At 43.3% G+C, this 18380-nt stretch overlaps 1 protein-coding gene across 1 annotated transcript in view; it reads left to right on the forward strand.

Annotated features, from left to right (window-relative positions):
* Positions 1-18380, forward strand: part of ZFYVE16 (zinc finger FYVE-type containing 16) — a 126911-nt gene that overhangs the window by 64556 nt on the left and 43975 nt on the right. The window contains exons 7-10 of the mRNA XM_082269089.1: positions 869-1115; positions 3626-3748; positions 3847-4002; positions 15150-15374. Of these exons, the coding sequence (XP_082125215.1) occupies positions 869-1115; positions 3626-3748; positions 3847-4002; positions 15150-15374 (751 nt within the window). The remainder of the gene's footprint in view (positions 1-868; positions 1116-3625; positions 3749-3846; positions 4003-15149; positions 15375-18380) is intronic.

The following is an 18380-nucleotide window of genomic DNA, read 5'->3' on the forward strand; positions in this document are numbered from 1 at the left end:
CTGCAACACCCTACCTTGCCCATTTTTCACGTTCATCTTTACCCTGCCTTATATTCACACATGAAGGACAGATAAGGCTGTATTGCTTGTGAAGTCTAAGGTGTGTATCAGTTCCTTAAGTGAACTATGTAAAGTTCAACTCCACATTTGTTATTAAATAAGTTGAAGTTGCCTAGCATGTTTAAAAATGAAGGTTTTGCTGAAATACTCCCCTTGCTGCTGGTATTCCACAATTATGCGCTAGCATCATCCAACTCGCTTACTGTGTATCCAGGCTGTCATGGACATGCCCCTTGGGCTAGCTGTATGTGCATTACTGCACAGAATAGTGCTGGTGCTCATGCGTCATTACAAAAGTGGCTCGTCGTCATCTTCCCTGGTGCTGAAGAAGAACCCACAGTGCCACATGACTAGCCAGAGGACTACTGGATTTATGTATAGAATACCAAGCAAGACAGGAACTAAAACTTTCATGGACTTCACTGGCTGCATGCCTTTTCCCAGTTAGTGACTCGGTGAAGATGGTGATGTGCCCTTCTTTTTATCTTTGCACTCACCATGTACACCGAAAAAGATTTCTATGTCTTTTAAAAAAAAAAAGGTAAAAAGATATGTAGGTTAGCAAAATAGTCATTATTGTCAAATTTACTGGTGCATATAGATACTTGTAAACTTGTTCTGGACATCAAGGCTTCCACCAATCCTGCTTATTAAGGTTTTTTTTGTTTTTTTGTTTACAGCATTATTTTAACATTTTTAGTGCCTGTGTGTCTTCTTTAGAATATTAAGCATTGCAAAGATAAATACAATTTTGTCTTGGAGCTGAAAACTTTACAGCGTAGTATTATTGGCTTTCATTTTCTTTCAGCAAGTTGCTGGCCTTTTCCAGGACAATACAAAGCAATCTGATTCACCTGAAAAATCGAGTTCCTCTGAAGTGTGTGAAGAGCAGGCGGCGGTCTCTGAAGAAGCACCTAGCACCTTTAGTGTTTCCTCACCAAAAGATTATCAAATGCTGTGTGGGATCGATAAAAGCGTTAGCAGAGAGATAAGTCTTATTCCAGATGATGAGTTAGGGCTTCCGCCTCTTCTACTGACAAGTGGAGAAAGTGGAGGTAACTGTTATCAGACATTGGGTGATATATTTCCTTTAGGGCAAAGTAAAGGTGGCCATACAGTTAGATTTCTTTAGTTCAACAGAATTCTAATGGATTCCTCCTTTCACACAACAGTGCAGATGAAAGGTAAGACCCCAAAGGTAATGAGGTCTACTAAAGCGCTTGCTGGGATTGAACCAGGGATGGACAATGGTTTGTCGGTATCCAAGGCTAGGAAATGGTAGGCGTTTGAATAAAGTGCTGAGTGCTACTGTGTGAAAAATCAGAAAATGTGGAATCCAATAAATAAATATATAGTATAAATGGATGACACCGTAGAATCAATGCTATGGGTGAGAGGAAGGTACTGATAAATACATATAAATAGATAAGAAAATCACAATAAATATGAATATATTAACATATATATGTGCCTTTAGTGCAAAATTGTGCAAATTAAAGTCCAAGTAAAAAGTTCATGTGTGACTTGGGTGAAAGTACAAATAAATCTTGAGTGCCAATAAAGGGAAGTGCAGGTGCTCTGTGCTGAATCCTCCAATGATCCAATGCTGGTACTTGTGGTGTCACCGTGAGGAATAATAGGGGGATGCACTCACCAGAAGTAGTGGGTCTTAGATACCGTACGGTATTAAGACCTATATAAGCCTTATGGCCACCTGGGCCAGAGAGGTCACTGCTGGGCTTTGTAGTACCGTGGCGATCCGGAATTCCTCTCCTGGATGGCTTGGAACCTCCGTGTCCAATCAGGGTAAAAAGGTAAAAAAGCTCCAGATAGTGCAGTACCATTAAAATAATCTTTAATGTAATAAGCAAGTTCACAGTACAAAAATAACGGGAGAATCGTCAGCCAAAAAATGGTGCCTGTGAGTGGAGAGCTGTGAGTACCGGCTTGCGTTCCACCCAGGCACCCGTGACGTGTGCAGCATGCGTTCCACCTTACGCGCGTTTCCTCAGTGCTTATGACGTCTTCAGAGGTACAACAGTGCAGATGGCTGAGTCCCTCTGCTGTTTTATTGTATTCTGACAGCTGCTGGCGGCAGCTATCGGCATACCTGAACAGCAGCTGCGTCTGAGGATGTTAGACTAAAAAATGTTCCAGCAGGCTCGTTTAACAAAAGTCGATTGAACAGTTGACTTTTGATTGGAAATGGTCTGGCAGGGCCACACATTCTGCTCTGCGTATGCCTAGATTAGGTCTAATACAGACCACACACTTTGCAACATGTCTATGCAATCTTCTTTAGATCTACCAACAATATGGCCTTCCTAATTAGATACAATAGGTGATCGCCACAATCATAGTCAGTTGACACTTCCTGCAGCTCCTTCCTCTTCCTCCAGCCCAATTGGATACAATAGTTGTTCACCGTATGTCCATTGACATTTCCACCAGCTCTCTAACTGAAAGGTATGTTTCTTGGAATGGACAGAGAGCTAGAAGAAGAGTCTGCAGGAGCCTGACATTGCACATGTGATTCACTGATTGAGGCTGCAATGCTTTGCAGGCTAATTTGCAAAAATAAATTCACGTATTTTCTGCAAAAATATGTGCATTTATTATTTATGTTTGTTTATTTTATTTTTAGCAAAAGGTGGACTTGGCCTACAAGGTCTCTTGCTCACGATACTCCTGTTTGCCCATCTACTTTTATAGACTTTTTTGTATGTATTTGCACTTCCTTACGCACATTTTCACGTATATGCGTTTTTACGCAATTTGTGCGCATCTTCGCGCAAATACGTTAAAACCTATTCTCGCTTTTTTGTTCTGCACAATATGTTAATGGAAATTTGTGCTCATGAGGTGTAAATTACTGACCAAAAAAAGCTGATTTTTCAACTTTTTTTTTTTTTTCTTCTTTTACTCAAGATTGTTTAGTCACCTGTGTGCATAGGCAATTACAATTAATTTAATGGGCTGTATTTTAGCTCAGTAAAAAAAAAAAAAAAACTGTACTGAGCTTTTTCAAGCTGCAGTGTGCAAGAGGCCTAGATCTATGGAGATTATATTGTCTATAACTACCAATTAGATTCCAGCTTTTTTTTTTTTTTTTGCACTGCTGTTGACTACTTTAGAGTTAAGATGTGGTTGCTGTGGGACGTAATTTTTTTTTCATTGCTTGTAAAATGGTTTTTCAAATACTCCCAAGCTCCTTTAACAAGCTGGTTGATCTGATAGTAAGTGGCGTGTCTTCAAATGACAGCTAAAAACTTTACCTTTACCACATACTATTCTGAACAGAAAAGCAAAAAAAAAAAGAAAAAGTTGATAAGGTAGTGCAGTAACCAGTCAGATCTTTTTTTAAACTTTAAATTATTTGCTCATCTGATTAAAAAAGATTAAATTAAAAATAAACCTGTTCATTAAATAAAAAAACAAAAAGATATTGCAGTCATATTGTAGTATTTTATGCAATGGTATAATTCAGGATGCTAGTTTTTACAATGTATGGAAATGTAATATAAGGTCCCCCTAAACCTGGGAAGTTCATCTCCTTTTGTTTCAGAGGCACTAGTGGAGAGCAGTCCTACTCATGCAGGAGTAATGATGCTTTTAAATGAAGATGGGCCAAATCCATTGACCTTCATTTTAAATGCAAACTTACTTGTGAATGTCAAGATAGTAACTTGTAAGTAACAACTCGGCGTCATCTTATTTCCACTTTCTATACTTATAGGTGCCAAATGTATTGAAAATCTCTTGTGTTTTGTATTTCTACTTGTTCAGGTGCTTCAGAAAAATGCTGGTTCTTTGCTACAAATGGATTACATGGTTTAGGCCAGTCAGAAATTGTATTTGTTTTAAAATGTTTACCAGATGAAGACATTGTCCCTAAGGATATATTTAAATTTATGGTGGTCATCTACAAGGATGCACAGAAAGGTAACTACATGTTTATTCATCGTTTTTTTTACTATAACCTCAACCTGTCTTATTCATGTGCCAAGGGTGCAATGCTGAAAATATTCCCAGGGTTTCAGGTAGATGGTGCAATTAAAATTAACTTATACTTGGTCTATTAACCTCCCTGGCGGTATGATTCTTTCGGATTTTAGGCGCTGAAAGCGGTACCATTATTTTGCATGTAATTCTTGTGAATGAGCTGCCCAAACCAACTGTATACATATATATATATATATATATATATATATATATATATATATATATATATATATATATATAATGTGTGTATGTGTGTGTGTGTGTGTGTGTGTGTGTGTGTGTGTATGTATATATATATATATATATATATATATATATATATATATATATATATACATACAGTCAGGTCCATAAATATTGGGACATCGACACAATTCTAATCCTTTTGGCTCTATACACCACCACAATGGATTTGAAATGAAACAAACATGATGCGTTTTAACTGCAGACTTTCAGCTTTATATTGAGGGTATTTACATCCAAATCAGGTGAACGGTGTAGGAATTACAACAGTTTGTATATGTGCCTCCCACTTTTTAAGGGACCAAAAGTAATGGGACAGATAAACGATCATAAATCAAACTTTCACTTTTTAATACTTGGTTGCAAATCCTTTGCAGTCAATTACAGCCTGAAGTCTGGAACGCATAGACATCACCAGACGCTGGGTTTCATCCCTGGTGAGGCTCTGCCAGGCCTCTACTGCAACTGTCTTCAGTTCCTGCTTGTTCTTGGGGCATTTTCCCTTCAGTTTTATCTTCAGCAAGTGAAATGCATGCTCAATCAGATTCAGGTCAGGTGATTGACTTGGCCATTGCATTATGCCCCGTACATACGTGCAGATTATCTGCAGACTTACCTTTTCTATGAAGTGCAAGGGCCTGCCGGATTGCATACAAATTGAAAGTGTTTAGGTTTGACCTCATATTATATGGTTTTGGTAGGTCTGCAGATAATCTGCACGTGTGTATGGGGCATAACATTCTACTTCTTTCCCTTAAAACACTCTTTGGTTGCTTTCGCAGTATGCTTATGGTCATTGTCCATCTGCGCTGTGAAGCGTCGTCCAATGAGTTCTGAAGCATTTGGCTGAATATGAGCAGATATTGCCTGAAACACTTCAGAATTCATCCGGCTGCTTTTGTCAGCAGTCACATCATCAATAAATACAAGAGAACCAGTTCCATTGGCAGCCATACATGCCCACGCCATGACACTACCACCACCATGCTTCACTGATGAGGTGGTATGCTTTGGATCATGAGCAGTTCCTTTCCTTCTCCATACTCTTCTCTTCCCATCACTCTGCTACAAGTTGATCTTGGTCTCATCTGTCCATAGGATGTTGTTCCGGAACTGTGAAGGCTTTTTTAGATGTTGTTTGGCAAACTCTAATCTGGCCTTCCTTTTTTTGAGGCTCACCAATGGTTTACATCTTGTGGTGAACCCTCTGTATTCACTCTGGTAAAGTCTTCTCTTGATTGTTGACTCTGACACACATACACCTACCTCCTGGAGAGTGTTCTTGATCTGGCCAACTGTTGTGAAGGGTGTTTTCTTCACCAGGGAAATAATTCTTCGGTCATCCACCACAGTTGTTTTCCGTGGTCTTCCGGGTCTTTTGGTGTTGCTGAGCTCACCGGTGCGTTCTTTCATTTTAAGGATGTTCCAAACAGTTGATTTGGCCACACCTAATCTTTTTGCTATCTCTATGATGGGTTTGTTTTGTTTTTTCAGCCTAATGATGGCTTGCTTCACTGATAGTGACAGCTCTTTGGATCTCCTATTGAGAGTTGGCAGCAACAGATTCCAAATGCAAATAGCACACTTGAAATGAACTCTGGACCTTTTATCTGCTCCTTGTAAATGGGATAATGGGGGAATAACACACACCTGGCCATGGGACAGCTGAGCAGCCAATTGTCCCATTACTTTTGGTCCCTTAAAAGGTGGGAGGCACATATACAAACTGTTGTAATTCCTACACCTTTCACCTGATTTGAATGTAAATACCCTCAAATTAAAGCTGAAAGTCTGCAGTTAAAGCACATCTTGTTTGTTTCATTTCAAATCCATTGTGGCGGTGTATAGAGCCAAAAAGATTAGAATTGTGTCGATGTCCCAATATTTATGGACCTGACTGTATGTATATGTGTTTGTGTATGTGTGTGTGTGTATATATATATATATATATATATATATATATATATATATATATATATATATATATATATATATTACAGTAAAACTGCAGGAAAGGGCACTGAGGGGCAAACTAATGTGTTTTTTTATTTTTTTTTATTTTGAATTGTATCAGTGTGTTTGGTGTGTTTTACATTTGAATTTTCCGCCGGTTCCACCCCCCTGCGAACGTCACGTCGCAGGAGACGGAAGCCGGGGCACGGAGAGGATCGGGAGGAAGAACCGCCGCGAGCCACCGCCAGGACACATCGCTGGATCCCGGTGACAAGTTAAGTAACCCTGCTTACAGGATCCAGCGATGCTTCTGGCGGTACCCCGAGTGTGGCTCGGGGGTTACCGCTTTTGACTCTGAAATTTAACCCCGAGCCACACTCGGGAATACCGCTAAGAAGGTTAAGAACAAAAGAAAAGTTTTACTCAGCTGCTGCCCTCCTTAGCTGCATATAATCGCCTTCCTTTTGCACCTCTGTCGCTCAGTTCCACTGCAGTGAGCTAAGATGGAGGTGCTTCCTAGTGTAAGGAACATGTGACACACTCCGTCACCTATGATTGGTTGTTCAGGCTCCTATGGAAAACAACACGGTAAAAATACGGCTCAACCTTGTGTTTTTTTGACCACCCCCAAATGCAGGTATAAATAAATCCTAAAGAAGTGTCAGAGCAGGAGGATAAGAAGTGTTTAAGGCAGACTAGACGCCATAGTATATCTTTTCTGCATTAAAAACTGCCCTGCTTGCAAAGTTTTGTTTTTCAAAGTAAAGTTTTGCTTTAAAACTTCAATGTGGGTTTATGCTCTCTTCAACCATTATTAGTGTTTAGCATTACTGGTGTAGGTGATGGGCGCTGCAAATTAATTGAAGTGTGATTGTGTAACTATTTTCTGGCTTTGGGTGGTATGCTAGTTCTGCAGCAATAAACTTGAATTTAGAATAATTGCATGTGTTGTCTATACGTTAAAACAAATATTCAACCAGGAAGTCAGCCAGGTTCCTTCTCAGGGTTCAGTTTTGCTTCATAACAGATTTGCTTTAATGTCGCTACAGAATAAAGCTGCTATTACGTTACTAACAGAAGTGCATGCCACTTTCAGCTTTTCATTTTTAAGTGATAATAAAATAATTTAAATTTTTTTTTTTTTTTTTTCTTAATCTGTGCCCCCTGTAGCTTTATGCAATAATATACTAGCATGTACTACATACTAGCACATAATGAAATAATAATGGGCATAGCAGCATATCATATATATACACACATACACACACACGCATAGCAGCCCACATTACATTATTATATAGCCATCAAGCAGTGTCTGGCCTACCTGGTGATGACTGGTCCTGGCGATCCGATGGCCTGGTCTTTAAAGGGGCAAATCCTTGCGGTCCAGAAGTGGTTAAACCTGCAGGAGGAGCGGTGTTTTTATCTATTAATGACTTTACTATTGCTTTAGGCCTGGTTTACATGTATGCGGGTTGGGGCACCACATTTGCACAGGCATAGCAGCCCATTGATTTGAATGGGCTTGAGCTGCTATGCCTGCGTTTTCGGCTGAAAAAAGGTGCATGCAGAATTTAAAAAAATGCAGTGGCCATGAAATCCATCCTTCTTTTGCACCATGCGACTTACCTGCCGTTGCTGCACACGCAAACTGTTTTTAAATGCCGTGCCCACGTATACAAAAAATGCAGAAAGCTTGCCAGAGCAGGAACTGCAGGTAAGTCGCATGGTGCAAAAGCAGGATGGATTTCAAGGCCACTGAATTTAAAAAAAATGCTGCATGCACCTTTTTTCTGCGGAAAATGAGGGCATAGCAGCCCCTTCAACTCAATGGTCTGCTATGCCTGTGCAAATGTGGGCCGCCAACCCGCATACATGTGAACCAGGCCTAAAGCAATAGTAAAGTAATTTATAAATAACAACACCTCCTTCAGGTTTAACCACTTCTTGACCACAAGGATTTGCCCTCTTAATGACCAGGCCATCGGATCGGAGCCGAGCGCCAGGACCAGATATCACCAGGTAGACCAGACACTGCTTGATGACCTATTTTAGGCCTGGTTCAGAGTCTGTACTGGCTGACTATATAATAATGTGCATAAGTGAACCAAAGCCCCTAAATTCAGCAATGAAATTCAAGTGAGGTAGAAATTGAATAATTTAAATTTAATAATTGAATACCGTGATAATACCATATACCGTGGCAAAACCTTAATCGATTAATCGCAGCATGAAAATCTGATACCGTCACAAGCCTATATGGAATAAACCATTACGAGACACAAGTCATATTGTAATTGATTGTTATTAAAATGACCTTTCCTTTTCAATCTGCAGCTCTATAATTTTCTGTAAAATGCAATATGGCTACCTGGAGGTGTTCTGTGCACAGAATGTGTACTGACCACACCCCAGAAACATAATTTCCTGCTTGTGTGATTGGCTTACTGATTTTCCCAGAAGTCTGCCCTCAGATACAAGTTAGATTTCAGGCCTCCCTGCAACAAAAATGTCATTTTAGGTGAGATCCTCCCAATAAGAAATCACGTCTACAGGGATTCAGGCCCAGCAGCTTTCCTCATTAGTGCCCTTCAGGTGCTGCAACCAATTTATAATTCTAAAACCACTCTCATTAGATTCACTTTCCCACATGGACACACAAACACAGGGATTTCTCTATCGCTCATTGACAGACGTAGTCTTCTTGATTCTCAAGAGCTGGGTTATGTTGTCTCCGCAGGAGTAGGACTAGGCAGAATGACAAAACGTTCTGGCTCCACCCTAGGGGGCAGTCCCTGAGGGTATATCCTCCCTCTCTCTGCTACAGGGAATCAGTTTTTTTTCTGTCTAGTCAGGAGTAAGGACCTAAGCTCCTTGCTGGGATCTTTTGGTCCTGGCAAGACTTTTTTTCTTTAAGAAAAAGACATTTTTTAGGTAGTTTTCTCCAGTGTTTTTTTCCTGTGAGATCTTCAAGCAAAAATGCCGGACTGGGCGACACTTGTGGTCACCCCAGCCGGCCTACGAGCGCGTGCAGACCAGGCATTGCGCTTGGTCGGCCGCGACATATTCAAGTAAGTATGCGGGGCCGGGCGACGGGCTGGATGTGAGATCCAGTGGTCACCCCGGTTTCTGCCTAAAAGGCGCGTGCAGACCAGTGCGCTGAGTCGGCCGCGACGGAGTCCCAGTAAAGGGACTGACTTTGCGAGTTAAAGCTCGCTTGGACGCCAGGACCAGAGAGTCGAGGCGTCCACAAACCCCCACCCCGGTGGAGAGGGTATTATGAAGAGAGGGTGCCTGTCGGTTCGGTATGGTGAGTAAAACGTTCCCTTTTTTTCCTCATTTATGAGGCAGTATATATTATGGGCCCCTCCATATATGGTCAGTATATATCTGACACTTACAAGTCCCCCTTGTAATACAGCATGTGTTTGTGGGAAGTGGACTTGGTTCAAGAGCTAACACTCTACCCAGCAGACTGTAACATTACAGCAGACATAGGAGGTATAATCCTACCTTATGTGCAGTGTATCTCTGTAGATCCATATGTCACCTCTCAGGTAGAGGAGAACCAGAGTGCAGGTGGATGTGCTGGGAAGACGATATCGGCGGTCCGCCGCCATTTTGCCGTAGACCGAATACATATATGTCCTCAGGTCACGTCGGCCGCCATGTTTTTGGAGTCTTATGTCTCTTCTATGGGGGCGGCCATGTTTTGTGAGCCCAGCTTCCTCGTGGAGGGCTGGGAACGCCGGAAGGCGTACACAGGGGGCGGAGCCACGCCTTCTGCCCGGGAAAAAGCAAACAGCTCCTTCCAGTCTGTGTAAGACAGACGCTGGCTGCAGTTTTGTTGGAAACTGCACTGCATCGGTTGGTGAGCCTTGGGGGTCCCTCTCTCTCTCTCTGGGATCGAGAAGCAGGTACTCTGAGGGGCGCTATTGCGCTAGGGGGAGACACACAAAAAAAAAAAAAAAAAAGTTTTTTTGTTTATTGCTGGCAAAGTGTCCTGTATTAACATGGACCCTGTCACTCATGTATCTCCTCCGGATCCCCTCGAGGGGTCTGCGGGATCCTCCAGCACCCCATTGACAATTGAATCTTTGTCAGCTATTATGGAAACTTTTGTGTCCCGGGTGGAAGTGGCTTGTCAGGGACAGGGCGCAAGAAAGCGACCCCCGCCTAACCCCTTATTATCTGAAACCTCGGATTCAGACTCTGAGCCTATTTCTGCAGTTGCAGGTACTTCATCTGGTATTGGTGTCTCGGGTCCTGTCTCTTCAGACAGTGAGGAGGATGTTTCGGCATCTGCCATAGCCCGAGAGGAAGCGTTGGTAAACGCACTCATTGTATCTGTTCAAGAGACTTTAAGGTTACAGGGTATTCCATCAGAAATAGCTGAAACTGAGATCCCTTTTGGGACTAAAAAGCGTATCAAAGTGGCAAAGGTTTTTCCATTGCCCAAATGTTTTGGCAATCCAATCGATGAAGAATGGCGTCTGCCAAAACGCACTTTTAATATTTCCAAACGCATTGACAGGCGTTATCCGTTTGAGGAAACCCTTATTAAGAAATGGACAGAACCACCTGTGGTGGATTCACCTATTGCTAGATTGAATAAAGCCACGGTTATTCCTTTAGAAGACGCTCCGTCTTTTAAAGATCCAGTGGATCGCAAGATAGAAGCTATGTCTCGCACCATGTTTTCCTTGATTGGATCAGCTTTCAGGCCAATAATTGCTATTGGTCTGGTTTCGCAGGCTGTAACTGAATGGACCAAGTGGTTACGCCGGGACTTAGAAGAAGTCCCTCAGGCGGTATCAGATTTGTTGGAACAAATGATACAGGGGTTACAGTTTGTATGTGATGCGGCGTTAGACGCCACTCCATTAATGGCGCGAGCATCAGTCTCAGCAGTGGTTCTCAGGCGTACACTGTGGCTAAAAGGGTGGATAGCCGACCAAGGTTCCAAAAAAGCATTGGCTAATATCCCCTTTTCAGGAGAGCGTCTATTTGGAGCCAACTTAGATGAGATCATTAAGGATCTCACCGGTGGAAAAAGCACCTTTTTACCGCAAAATTTTAAAGGTAAAGGAACTCGTCAAAGACGAGGGCCTTCTTTTTCTGCTCACAAGAGGTTTTTTCGTCCAGCGGGTGAAAAAACTAAGTCCTCCAAAGCTCCTGCAGGAGGCGTCAGGGGTCGGTGGTCGGGCAAGCAAAAGCCCGCCCCCTCCAGACCCGAAGATAAACCATCCAAAGCCTGAAGGTGCGCCCCCACCCATAACTGGGGTGGGGGGACGTCTTCGCCGGTTCCCGGATCCATGGCTTTCCAGAATCCCGGACAAATGGGTTTGCGAAGTCATAAGGTCAGGGTACAAGATCGAGTTTCGATCTCTCCCACCGGCGCGATTCTTCCCTTCCAATATCCGTCTATCCGCAGATCGTTTAGAAGATCTGCGGAGAGCAGTCACAGATTTACTACAACAAGGAGTGGTAGTCCACGTTCCTTGGACAGAACGGTTTCAAGGGTTTTATTCAAACCTGTTTACAATACCCAGGAAAGAGGGCAAAGTGCGTCCAATTCTGGACTTAAGAGCACTCAATTCTTTCGTCAACATAAGAAGATTCAGAATGGAGTCCATTCGCACGGTAGCAGCCTTCCTGCATCCAGGGGATGTCCTAGCGTCCATAGACATCAAGGACGCCTATCTTCACATTCCCATTTTCGCAGGACATCAGCGTTTTCTACGCTTTTCCGTAGAGGAGAACCACTATCAGTTTGTGGCGTTACCTTTCGGTCTCGCCACGGCTCCGCGGGTCTTCACAAAGGTGTTGGCCCCAATGTTGGCACTTCTGCGCCAAAGAGGTATATCGATTCTAGGTTACCTAGACGATCTCCTGCTTCATGCAGAATCTCCTCAGACCTTGCTACAAAACATAGAAATTACTATGATTTCTTTACAGGAATTCGGGTGGCTGGTGAACCAGCAAAAGTCATTTCTGGTTCCCACCCAGAGGCTCGAATATCTGGGTCTAATTCTAGACACAGTCAGGACGAGAGTTTTCCTTCCGGTAGGGAAACTTCGAAAGATTCAATCAGCAGTCCAGTTGTTACTGTCCAACAGCTGGTCTTCCCTTCGGACGTGCATGAGGGTTCTGGGGTTGATGGTGGCTTCATTCGAAGCAGTCCCATTTGCCCAGTCCCATACCCGAATTCTTCAGCAAGAGATTCTTCTCAGATGGAATCGGAATCCGGAATCCCTGGACAATCGGATACGATTGAGCAAACAGACCAGAGAGTCTCTGGTTTGGTGGCTTCGGTCTCCAATGCTCAGCCAGGGAAAGTCTTTTCTGCCAATATATTGGACGATAGTGACCACGGATGCCAGTCTATCCGGATGGGGAGGAATTCTTGGTCAGTTATCTGTCCAGGGACTTTGGTCCCCGGAAGAATCCAGATTACCGATAAATGTATTGGAACTGAGAGCGATCAGACTTTGTCTGATTCACTGGACCGAGCAGCTCCAGGGCAGCCCGGTTCGGATCCAGTCGGACAATGCCACGGCCGTGGCTTATGTCAATCATCAGGGGGGCACCAAGAGTGTCCGAGCGGCCAAAGAAGTGGCTTGCATTCTTCGCTGGGCGGAACGATTTGTTCCAGCAATCTCTGCGGCGTTCATTCCGGGGGTGGAGAATTGGCAGGCAGATTATCTCAGCCGTCAGACCCTGGATCAGGGGGAATGGTCCCTCCATCCAGACGTTTTCCACCAGTTGTGCCTACGGTGGGGCACACCGGATGTGGATCTGTTGGCATCACGATTCAACAGGAAAGTTCAGAGATTCGTGGCTCGCTCCCGCGATCCTCTAGCAGAAACCGCAGACGCACTGATCGCCCCGTGGGGGCAATACCAGCTAATATATGCCTTCCCTCCTCTCGCGTTACTGCCAAGACTTCTTCGCAGGGTAGAGGAGGAAGGAATCCCAGTAATCCTGGTAGCTCCGGACTGGCCTCGTCGAGCTTGGTACGCCGACATGGTCAGACTGGTGGCGGACGTCCCATGGAGACTTCCTCTCAGGGAGGATCTACTGTCTCAGGGACCGATCTTCCATCCTGCTTTACGATCGCTGGCTTTAACGGCCTGGCTATTGAGACCCAGGTGCTGAAGGACAAAGGTTTGTCAGCTTCAGTTATTCCTACTCTAGTTATAGCAAGGAAAGCGACTTCCAGAAAGATTTATCATCGCACATGGAAGTCCTACATTGCATGGTGTGAACCTTTAGGGTTCCGTCCTCGGTCTTATTCGATTAGTCGAATATTGGCTTTTCTGCAACAAGGGGTTGAGCAGAAACTGGCCTTGAGTACTATCAAGGGTCAGGTCTCAGCATTAGCCATCTTCTTTCAGAAGCCTTTGGCTACTCATTCCTTGGTGCGGAATTTCATCCAGGGGGTGCGACATCTGGCTCCGCCAGTGCACGCGCCGTTACCCCCCTGGGATCTTAATTTAGTGTTGTCGGTTCTTCAGAAACCTCCCTTTGAAGATATTAGGGAGATTCCTCTACCCACATTGTCCCAGAAGGTGGCCTTCTTGGTGGCTATTACTTCTGCACGCAGGGTGTCAGAACTGGCCGCATTATCTTGTCGTTCACCATATCTGGTGGTTCATAGAGATAAGGTGGTTCTTCGTCCGAATCCATCCTTCCTACCAAAAGTGGTTTCAGAATTTCATCTGAATGAAGAAATTGTATTACCTTCCCTGTGTCCTAAGCCCAGTCATCCTCGGGAATTTGCTTTGCACTCCTTGGATGTGGTCCGGGCGATCAGGGTATACTTGAAAACGACAGACTCGTTTCGCAAGACGGATTCACTTTTTGTGATCCCAGATGGACCCAAAAAGGGGTTGCCTGCATCTGCCACGACCATTTCCAGATGGATCAGACAGACGGTAGTGCAGGCTTATTCTATTAAGGGTCGGGAGCCCCCGTTCCCTGTTAAGGCGCACTCCACTCGGGCACTTAGTGCGTCATGGGCCTTTCGCCATCAGGCGTCAGTGGTCCAGGTGTGCAAGGCGGCTACCTGGTCGTCGGTGCATACCTTCTCTAAACATTATAAAGTTGATGTAATGGCATCGTCTGATGCCTCATTTGGCCGCAAGGTTTTGCAGGCCGCAATTTGAGGAGACCAGTGGTCTACCTCGAGGGTTTTTTTCCGTTGGAAAATTTTTCTTTAGCCTCATTCTTTGTTTATAATGAGCCTTTAAAACTTCTAGTTTGGCACCGGTTGGGCCTTCTAGATTGGATTTGATTTTGTCAATCCCACCCCTCATTTGTGGCACTGCTTCTGGATGTCCCAGCTCTTGAGAATCAAGAAGACTACGTCTGTCAATGAGCGATAGAGAAAAATGGATTTTTGTAAGAACTTACCGTAAAATCCTTTTCTCTTAAGCTCATTGACAGACGTAGTACCCGCCCCTCTATCATTGAGTTGGGTTGGGTTAAATTCTCTGTACTGCTTTAAACAGAACTGATTCCCTGTAGCAGAGAGAGGGAGGATATACCCTCAGGGACTGCCCCCTAGGGTGGAGCCAGAACGTTTTGTCATTCTGCCTAGTCCTACTCCTGCGGAGACAACATAACCCAGCTCTTGAGAATCAAGAAGACTACGTCTGTCAATGAGCTTAAGAGAAAAGGATTTTACGGTAAGTTCTTACAAAAATCCATTTTTCTTCAGAACCATAAAAGTTAGCAATCTGCAACAAAGTTTTGTTACAGTCCTTGTAATGTACAAAGATCACCTGGAGGGTAATTTTTTTTTTTTTTTCTCAACAAAAGTGGATTTACTCTTTAAGTTTAATATTGTTTTAAGTTTTTTCCTTTACCTAATGTATATTTTTCAACAGGAAAATATATAGGCAATTTGGACAATATCACGTTTACAGAAAGCTTTCTGAGTAGTAAGGATCATGGTGGAGTCCTGTTCTTTACACCGACTTTTCAGGAGCTCAGCGGCTTGCCTGTTCCAAACAGTCCTTTCTTGTGTGGAGTTCTCATTCAGAAAATGGAAGTACCCTGGGCTAAGGTTTTTCCCATTCGCTTGATGCTGAGATTGGGAGCTGAATATAATGGTAAGATTGTGTACCATACTTTTACAATAAATACATTCTTCTTAAACCTTTTGTAGCTGGCAATAATCGGTGTCTACCTGCCCCAGCTAATTAAGTATTGTCCGTATGTGTTGGTTAACTTGACTTTAACTATGTCGTTTTTTTCATGTTAACAGCTTATTGTTTTCAACTTTTTAAGTAATTTATGTTTTTGCCACAGTTATTGACTGGCACAGTTGACAACTTTTAGTTCTGCTGGAGGACGTTTATGAACGTGCCCTCAGCACAGGCATCTTGCAGAGACATGTTGATGTAGGAGATATTGGTGGGAAGGGTTAAAAGTAGAAGAAAGATTAAAGATGCCTTACAAACAGTGTCAAACCTCAGAATGTTGGGCTGTAAATACATTTCTCGCTATTTGGGTCAGTTCACATTCGATTTTGTTGAGGTAACACCTGTTCGGCAAATGTGCATTACCCAAGTCCATTAATTTTGATTGGGCCCCAACACAAAAGAAATCAAACCTGCTGTAATCTTTAACCATGCACAAATCGTGTGTTGTGGTGCACTTTAGGTGTGCTTTAGCACATTTGTACTCAGTGTATGCATTAGGGTGCTATTCAAAATGACGGCCATTTCAGTGCATTACAGCATGTTTCCTGTGTTAGCCTAAGTTGAAATCACGCACGTGTTGTGCCATGGCACATGTACACATGATGTGTCAATGAGTCCTTGGGCAATAATTGTTGTCGAGAACTCTGAAATTGATCCTGGGATTACTTTATATTTTACCTTTTAATCCGTATGCTGGCTCTGCTCTTTTATGTAAGATGTGATCAAGGTGGCTGTAGAGCAACTCTATCAACTCTACCTTTTGTGGAAAGTGCTGCCACTACCCTCCTTGCCAAACTGTGTGCTACCCCTTCCCCACCTACTTGAAGTCTGCGAGAACAACCACCTGTGTGAGGATGGCAGGCGGTGTACAGCTGCCCTGATCACTTCCACACCCCCTGCCACAATCGCTTCACACCCCTTTTTTGTCTTCCATGTGATAAAATAAAAAAAAAAATTTTATTGAAAGAAAAGAAAAAATTGAAGTTGCACCCAAGCATACGTGCGCCTATGAATGTAAACACATACGTCTGGGCCACCTACACAAGAAAACGTTGATTGTGCTACACATGCTAAATACGCACGTTACAATCACCACAATAATTCTAGGCCCATTATTCATGGTTAAATCAAAACTGTTAACCTGTAAAGGCTTTTTAAAGCATCCCTATTAAACATTTTGGGTACCAAGTTTGTTGCCGTTTCATGGGTGCATGTCATTTTACGGCTTGACATTTTGGATATCTATTCACTCGCAAAACCTAGTCTTTTTATAGTTTACCACAAAACTGGGTAATATTTTGTGCTTGTGTGCTCTAAAAGCAGAGCCTACATATGTATTGTGGACATTTTGCCCATCCCTGTGTACTTGTATAATTACAGTTTATAAATACAAACAAGGTTTTTAGAACAGAAACGCATACTGATTATCAATTCCATCAAGCAGATCTTTAGCTGAAAAAATAAATCCTAATTGTACATTAAAGGACATAGACACAGGTAAAGAACAAAGTATTTTGGGACTAAAACTCCATTTACACTTGTGCGACTTGCCATGTGACTTTGGACACAAAAGTCGCAAGACAACTCGCACACCCTGTTTTTCAATCACAACCATTCAAAAGTCGCAGCGACTTTTAAAAACTGTTCCTGCACTACTTTGATCTGAATTTCTTGTGACTTGAGTGCCATAGACTGCAATGTAAACCCTCATCCATGACCCAGAAGAAGATTCTCATCCAATATTTTACAATACATGGCCCTGTCCATTGGCTTCTCAATGCGGCAAAGTCGGCCTGTACCTTTAGCAGAGAAACCACCCCAAAGCATGTTTCCACCTCTGTTTTACTGAAGGGATGGTGTTTTTAGGGTCATAGCTCGCTTTTTTCTTCTTCCTAATGCAAAAGAGCGCAATTTTGGTCTTATCTGACCACAGCACTTTCTGCCAATCCTTCTCTAAATCTTTTAGATGTTTATTGGCAAACTTCAGATGGGAACTGTACCACGTGCCTTCTTGAGGAGGGGAACCTTGCATAAGCTGCAGGATTTCAATCCATCGTGGCGTATGGTGTTACCAATGGTTTGTTTGGTTAAAGTGGTCCCAACTGCCTTGAGATCATTCACCAACAGTTGTCTCCTTCTCACCAAGCTTCTTGCTGATGGTCTTGTAGCCCATTCCTAACCTGTCTGCAGACCTTAATTCTATAGAAAATGTATGGAGGGAGCTGAAACTTCGAGTTGCCAAGCGACACCCAAGAAACCTTAAGAATTTAGAGAAGATCTGTAAAGAAGAGTTGATCAAAATCCCTCCTGAGATGTGTGCAAACCTGGAAACAAACTACAAGAAAAGTTTTCTGTGCTTGCCAACAAGGGTTTCCCCACCAAGTACTAAGCCATGTTTTGCTTGGGGATCAAATACTTATTTTCTCTAGCGCTCATTGACAGACGTAGTCCTCGGTGATACACCACCTTCGGGTTATGTTGCCTCCACAGGAGCAGGACTAGACAGGAAATTAAAAAGCTCTGGCCACACCCTAGGGGCAGTCCCAGAGGGTATATCCTCTCTCTCTCTGCCTCAGCAAATCAGTTATTTTCTGTCTAGTTAGGAGTAAGGACCTAGATACCTTGCTGGGATCTTAGGTCCTGGCAAGAATTTTTTCTTAAAGGATTTTTTAGACAGCTTTTTTTCTCCAGTGTTCCTGTGAGATCTTCAAGCAAGAAAGCTGAACTGGGCGACGGGCTGGATGTTGAGATCCGGTGGTCACCCCAGTTCAGCCTACGAGCGCGTGCAGGCCATAGCTCCGCGCTGGGTCGGCCGCGACAAAGTCCCATTAAAGGACTGTCCACGCGAGTTAAACGTCTCGCTGAAACGCCAAAGACCATGAGTCACGGCGTCCGTATCGGTCGACAGCCCTC

This window comes from Pelophylax lessonae (assembly GCF_965119305.1).
Source record: "Pelophylax lessonae genome assembly, chromosome: 1".
In the NCBI taxonomy this organism is placed as follows: domain Eukaryota; kingdom Metazoa; phylum Chordata; class Amphibia; order Anura; family Ranidae; genus Pelophylax; species Pelophylax lessonae.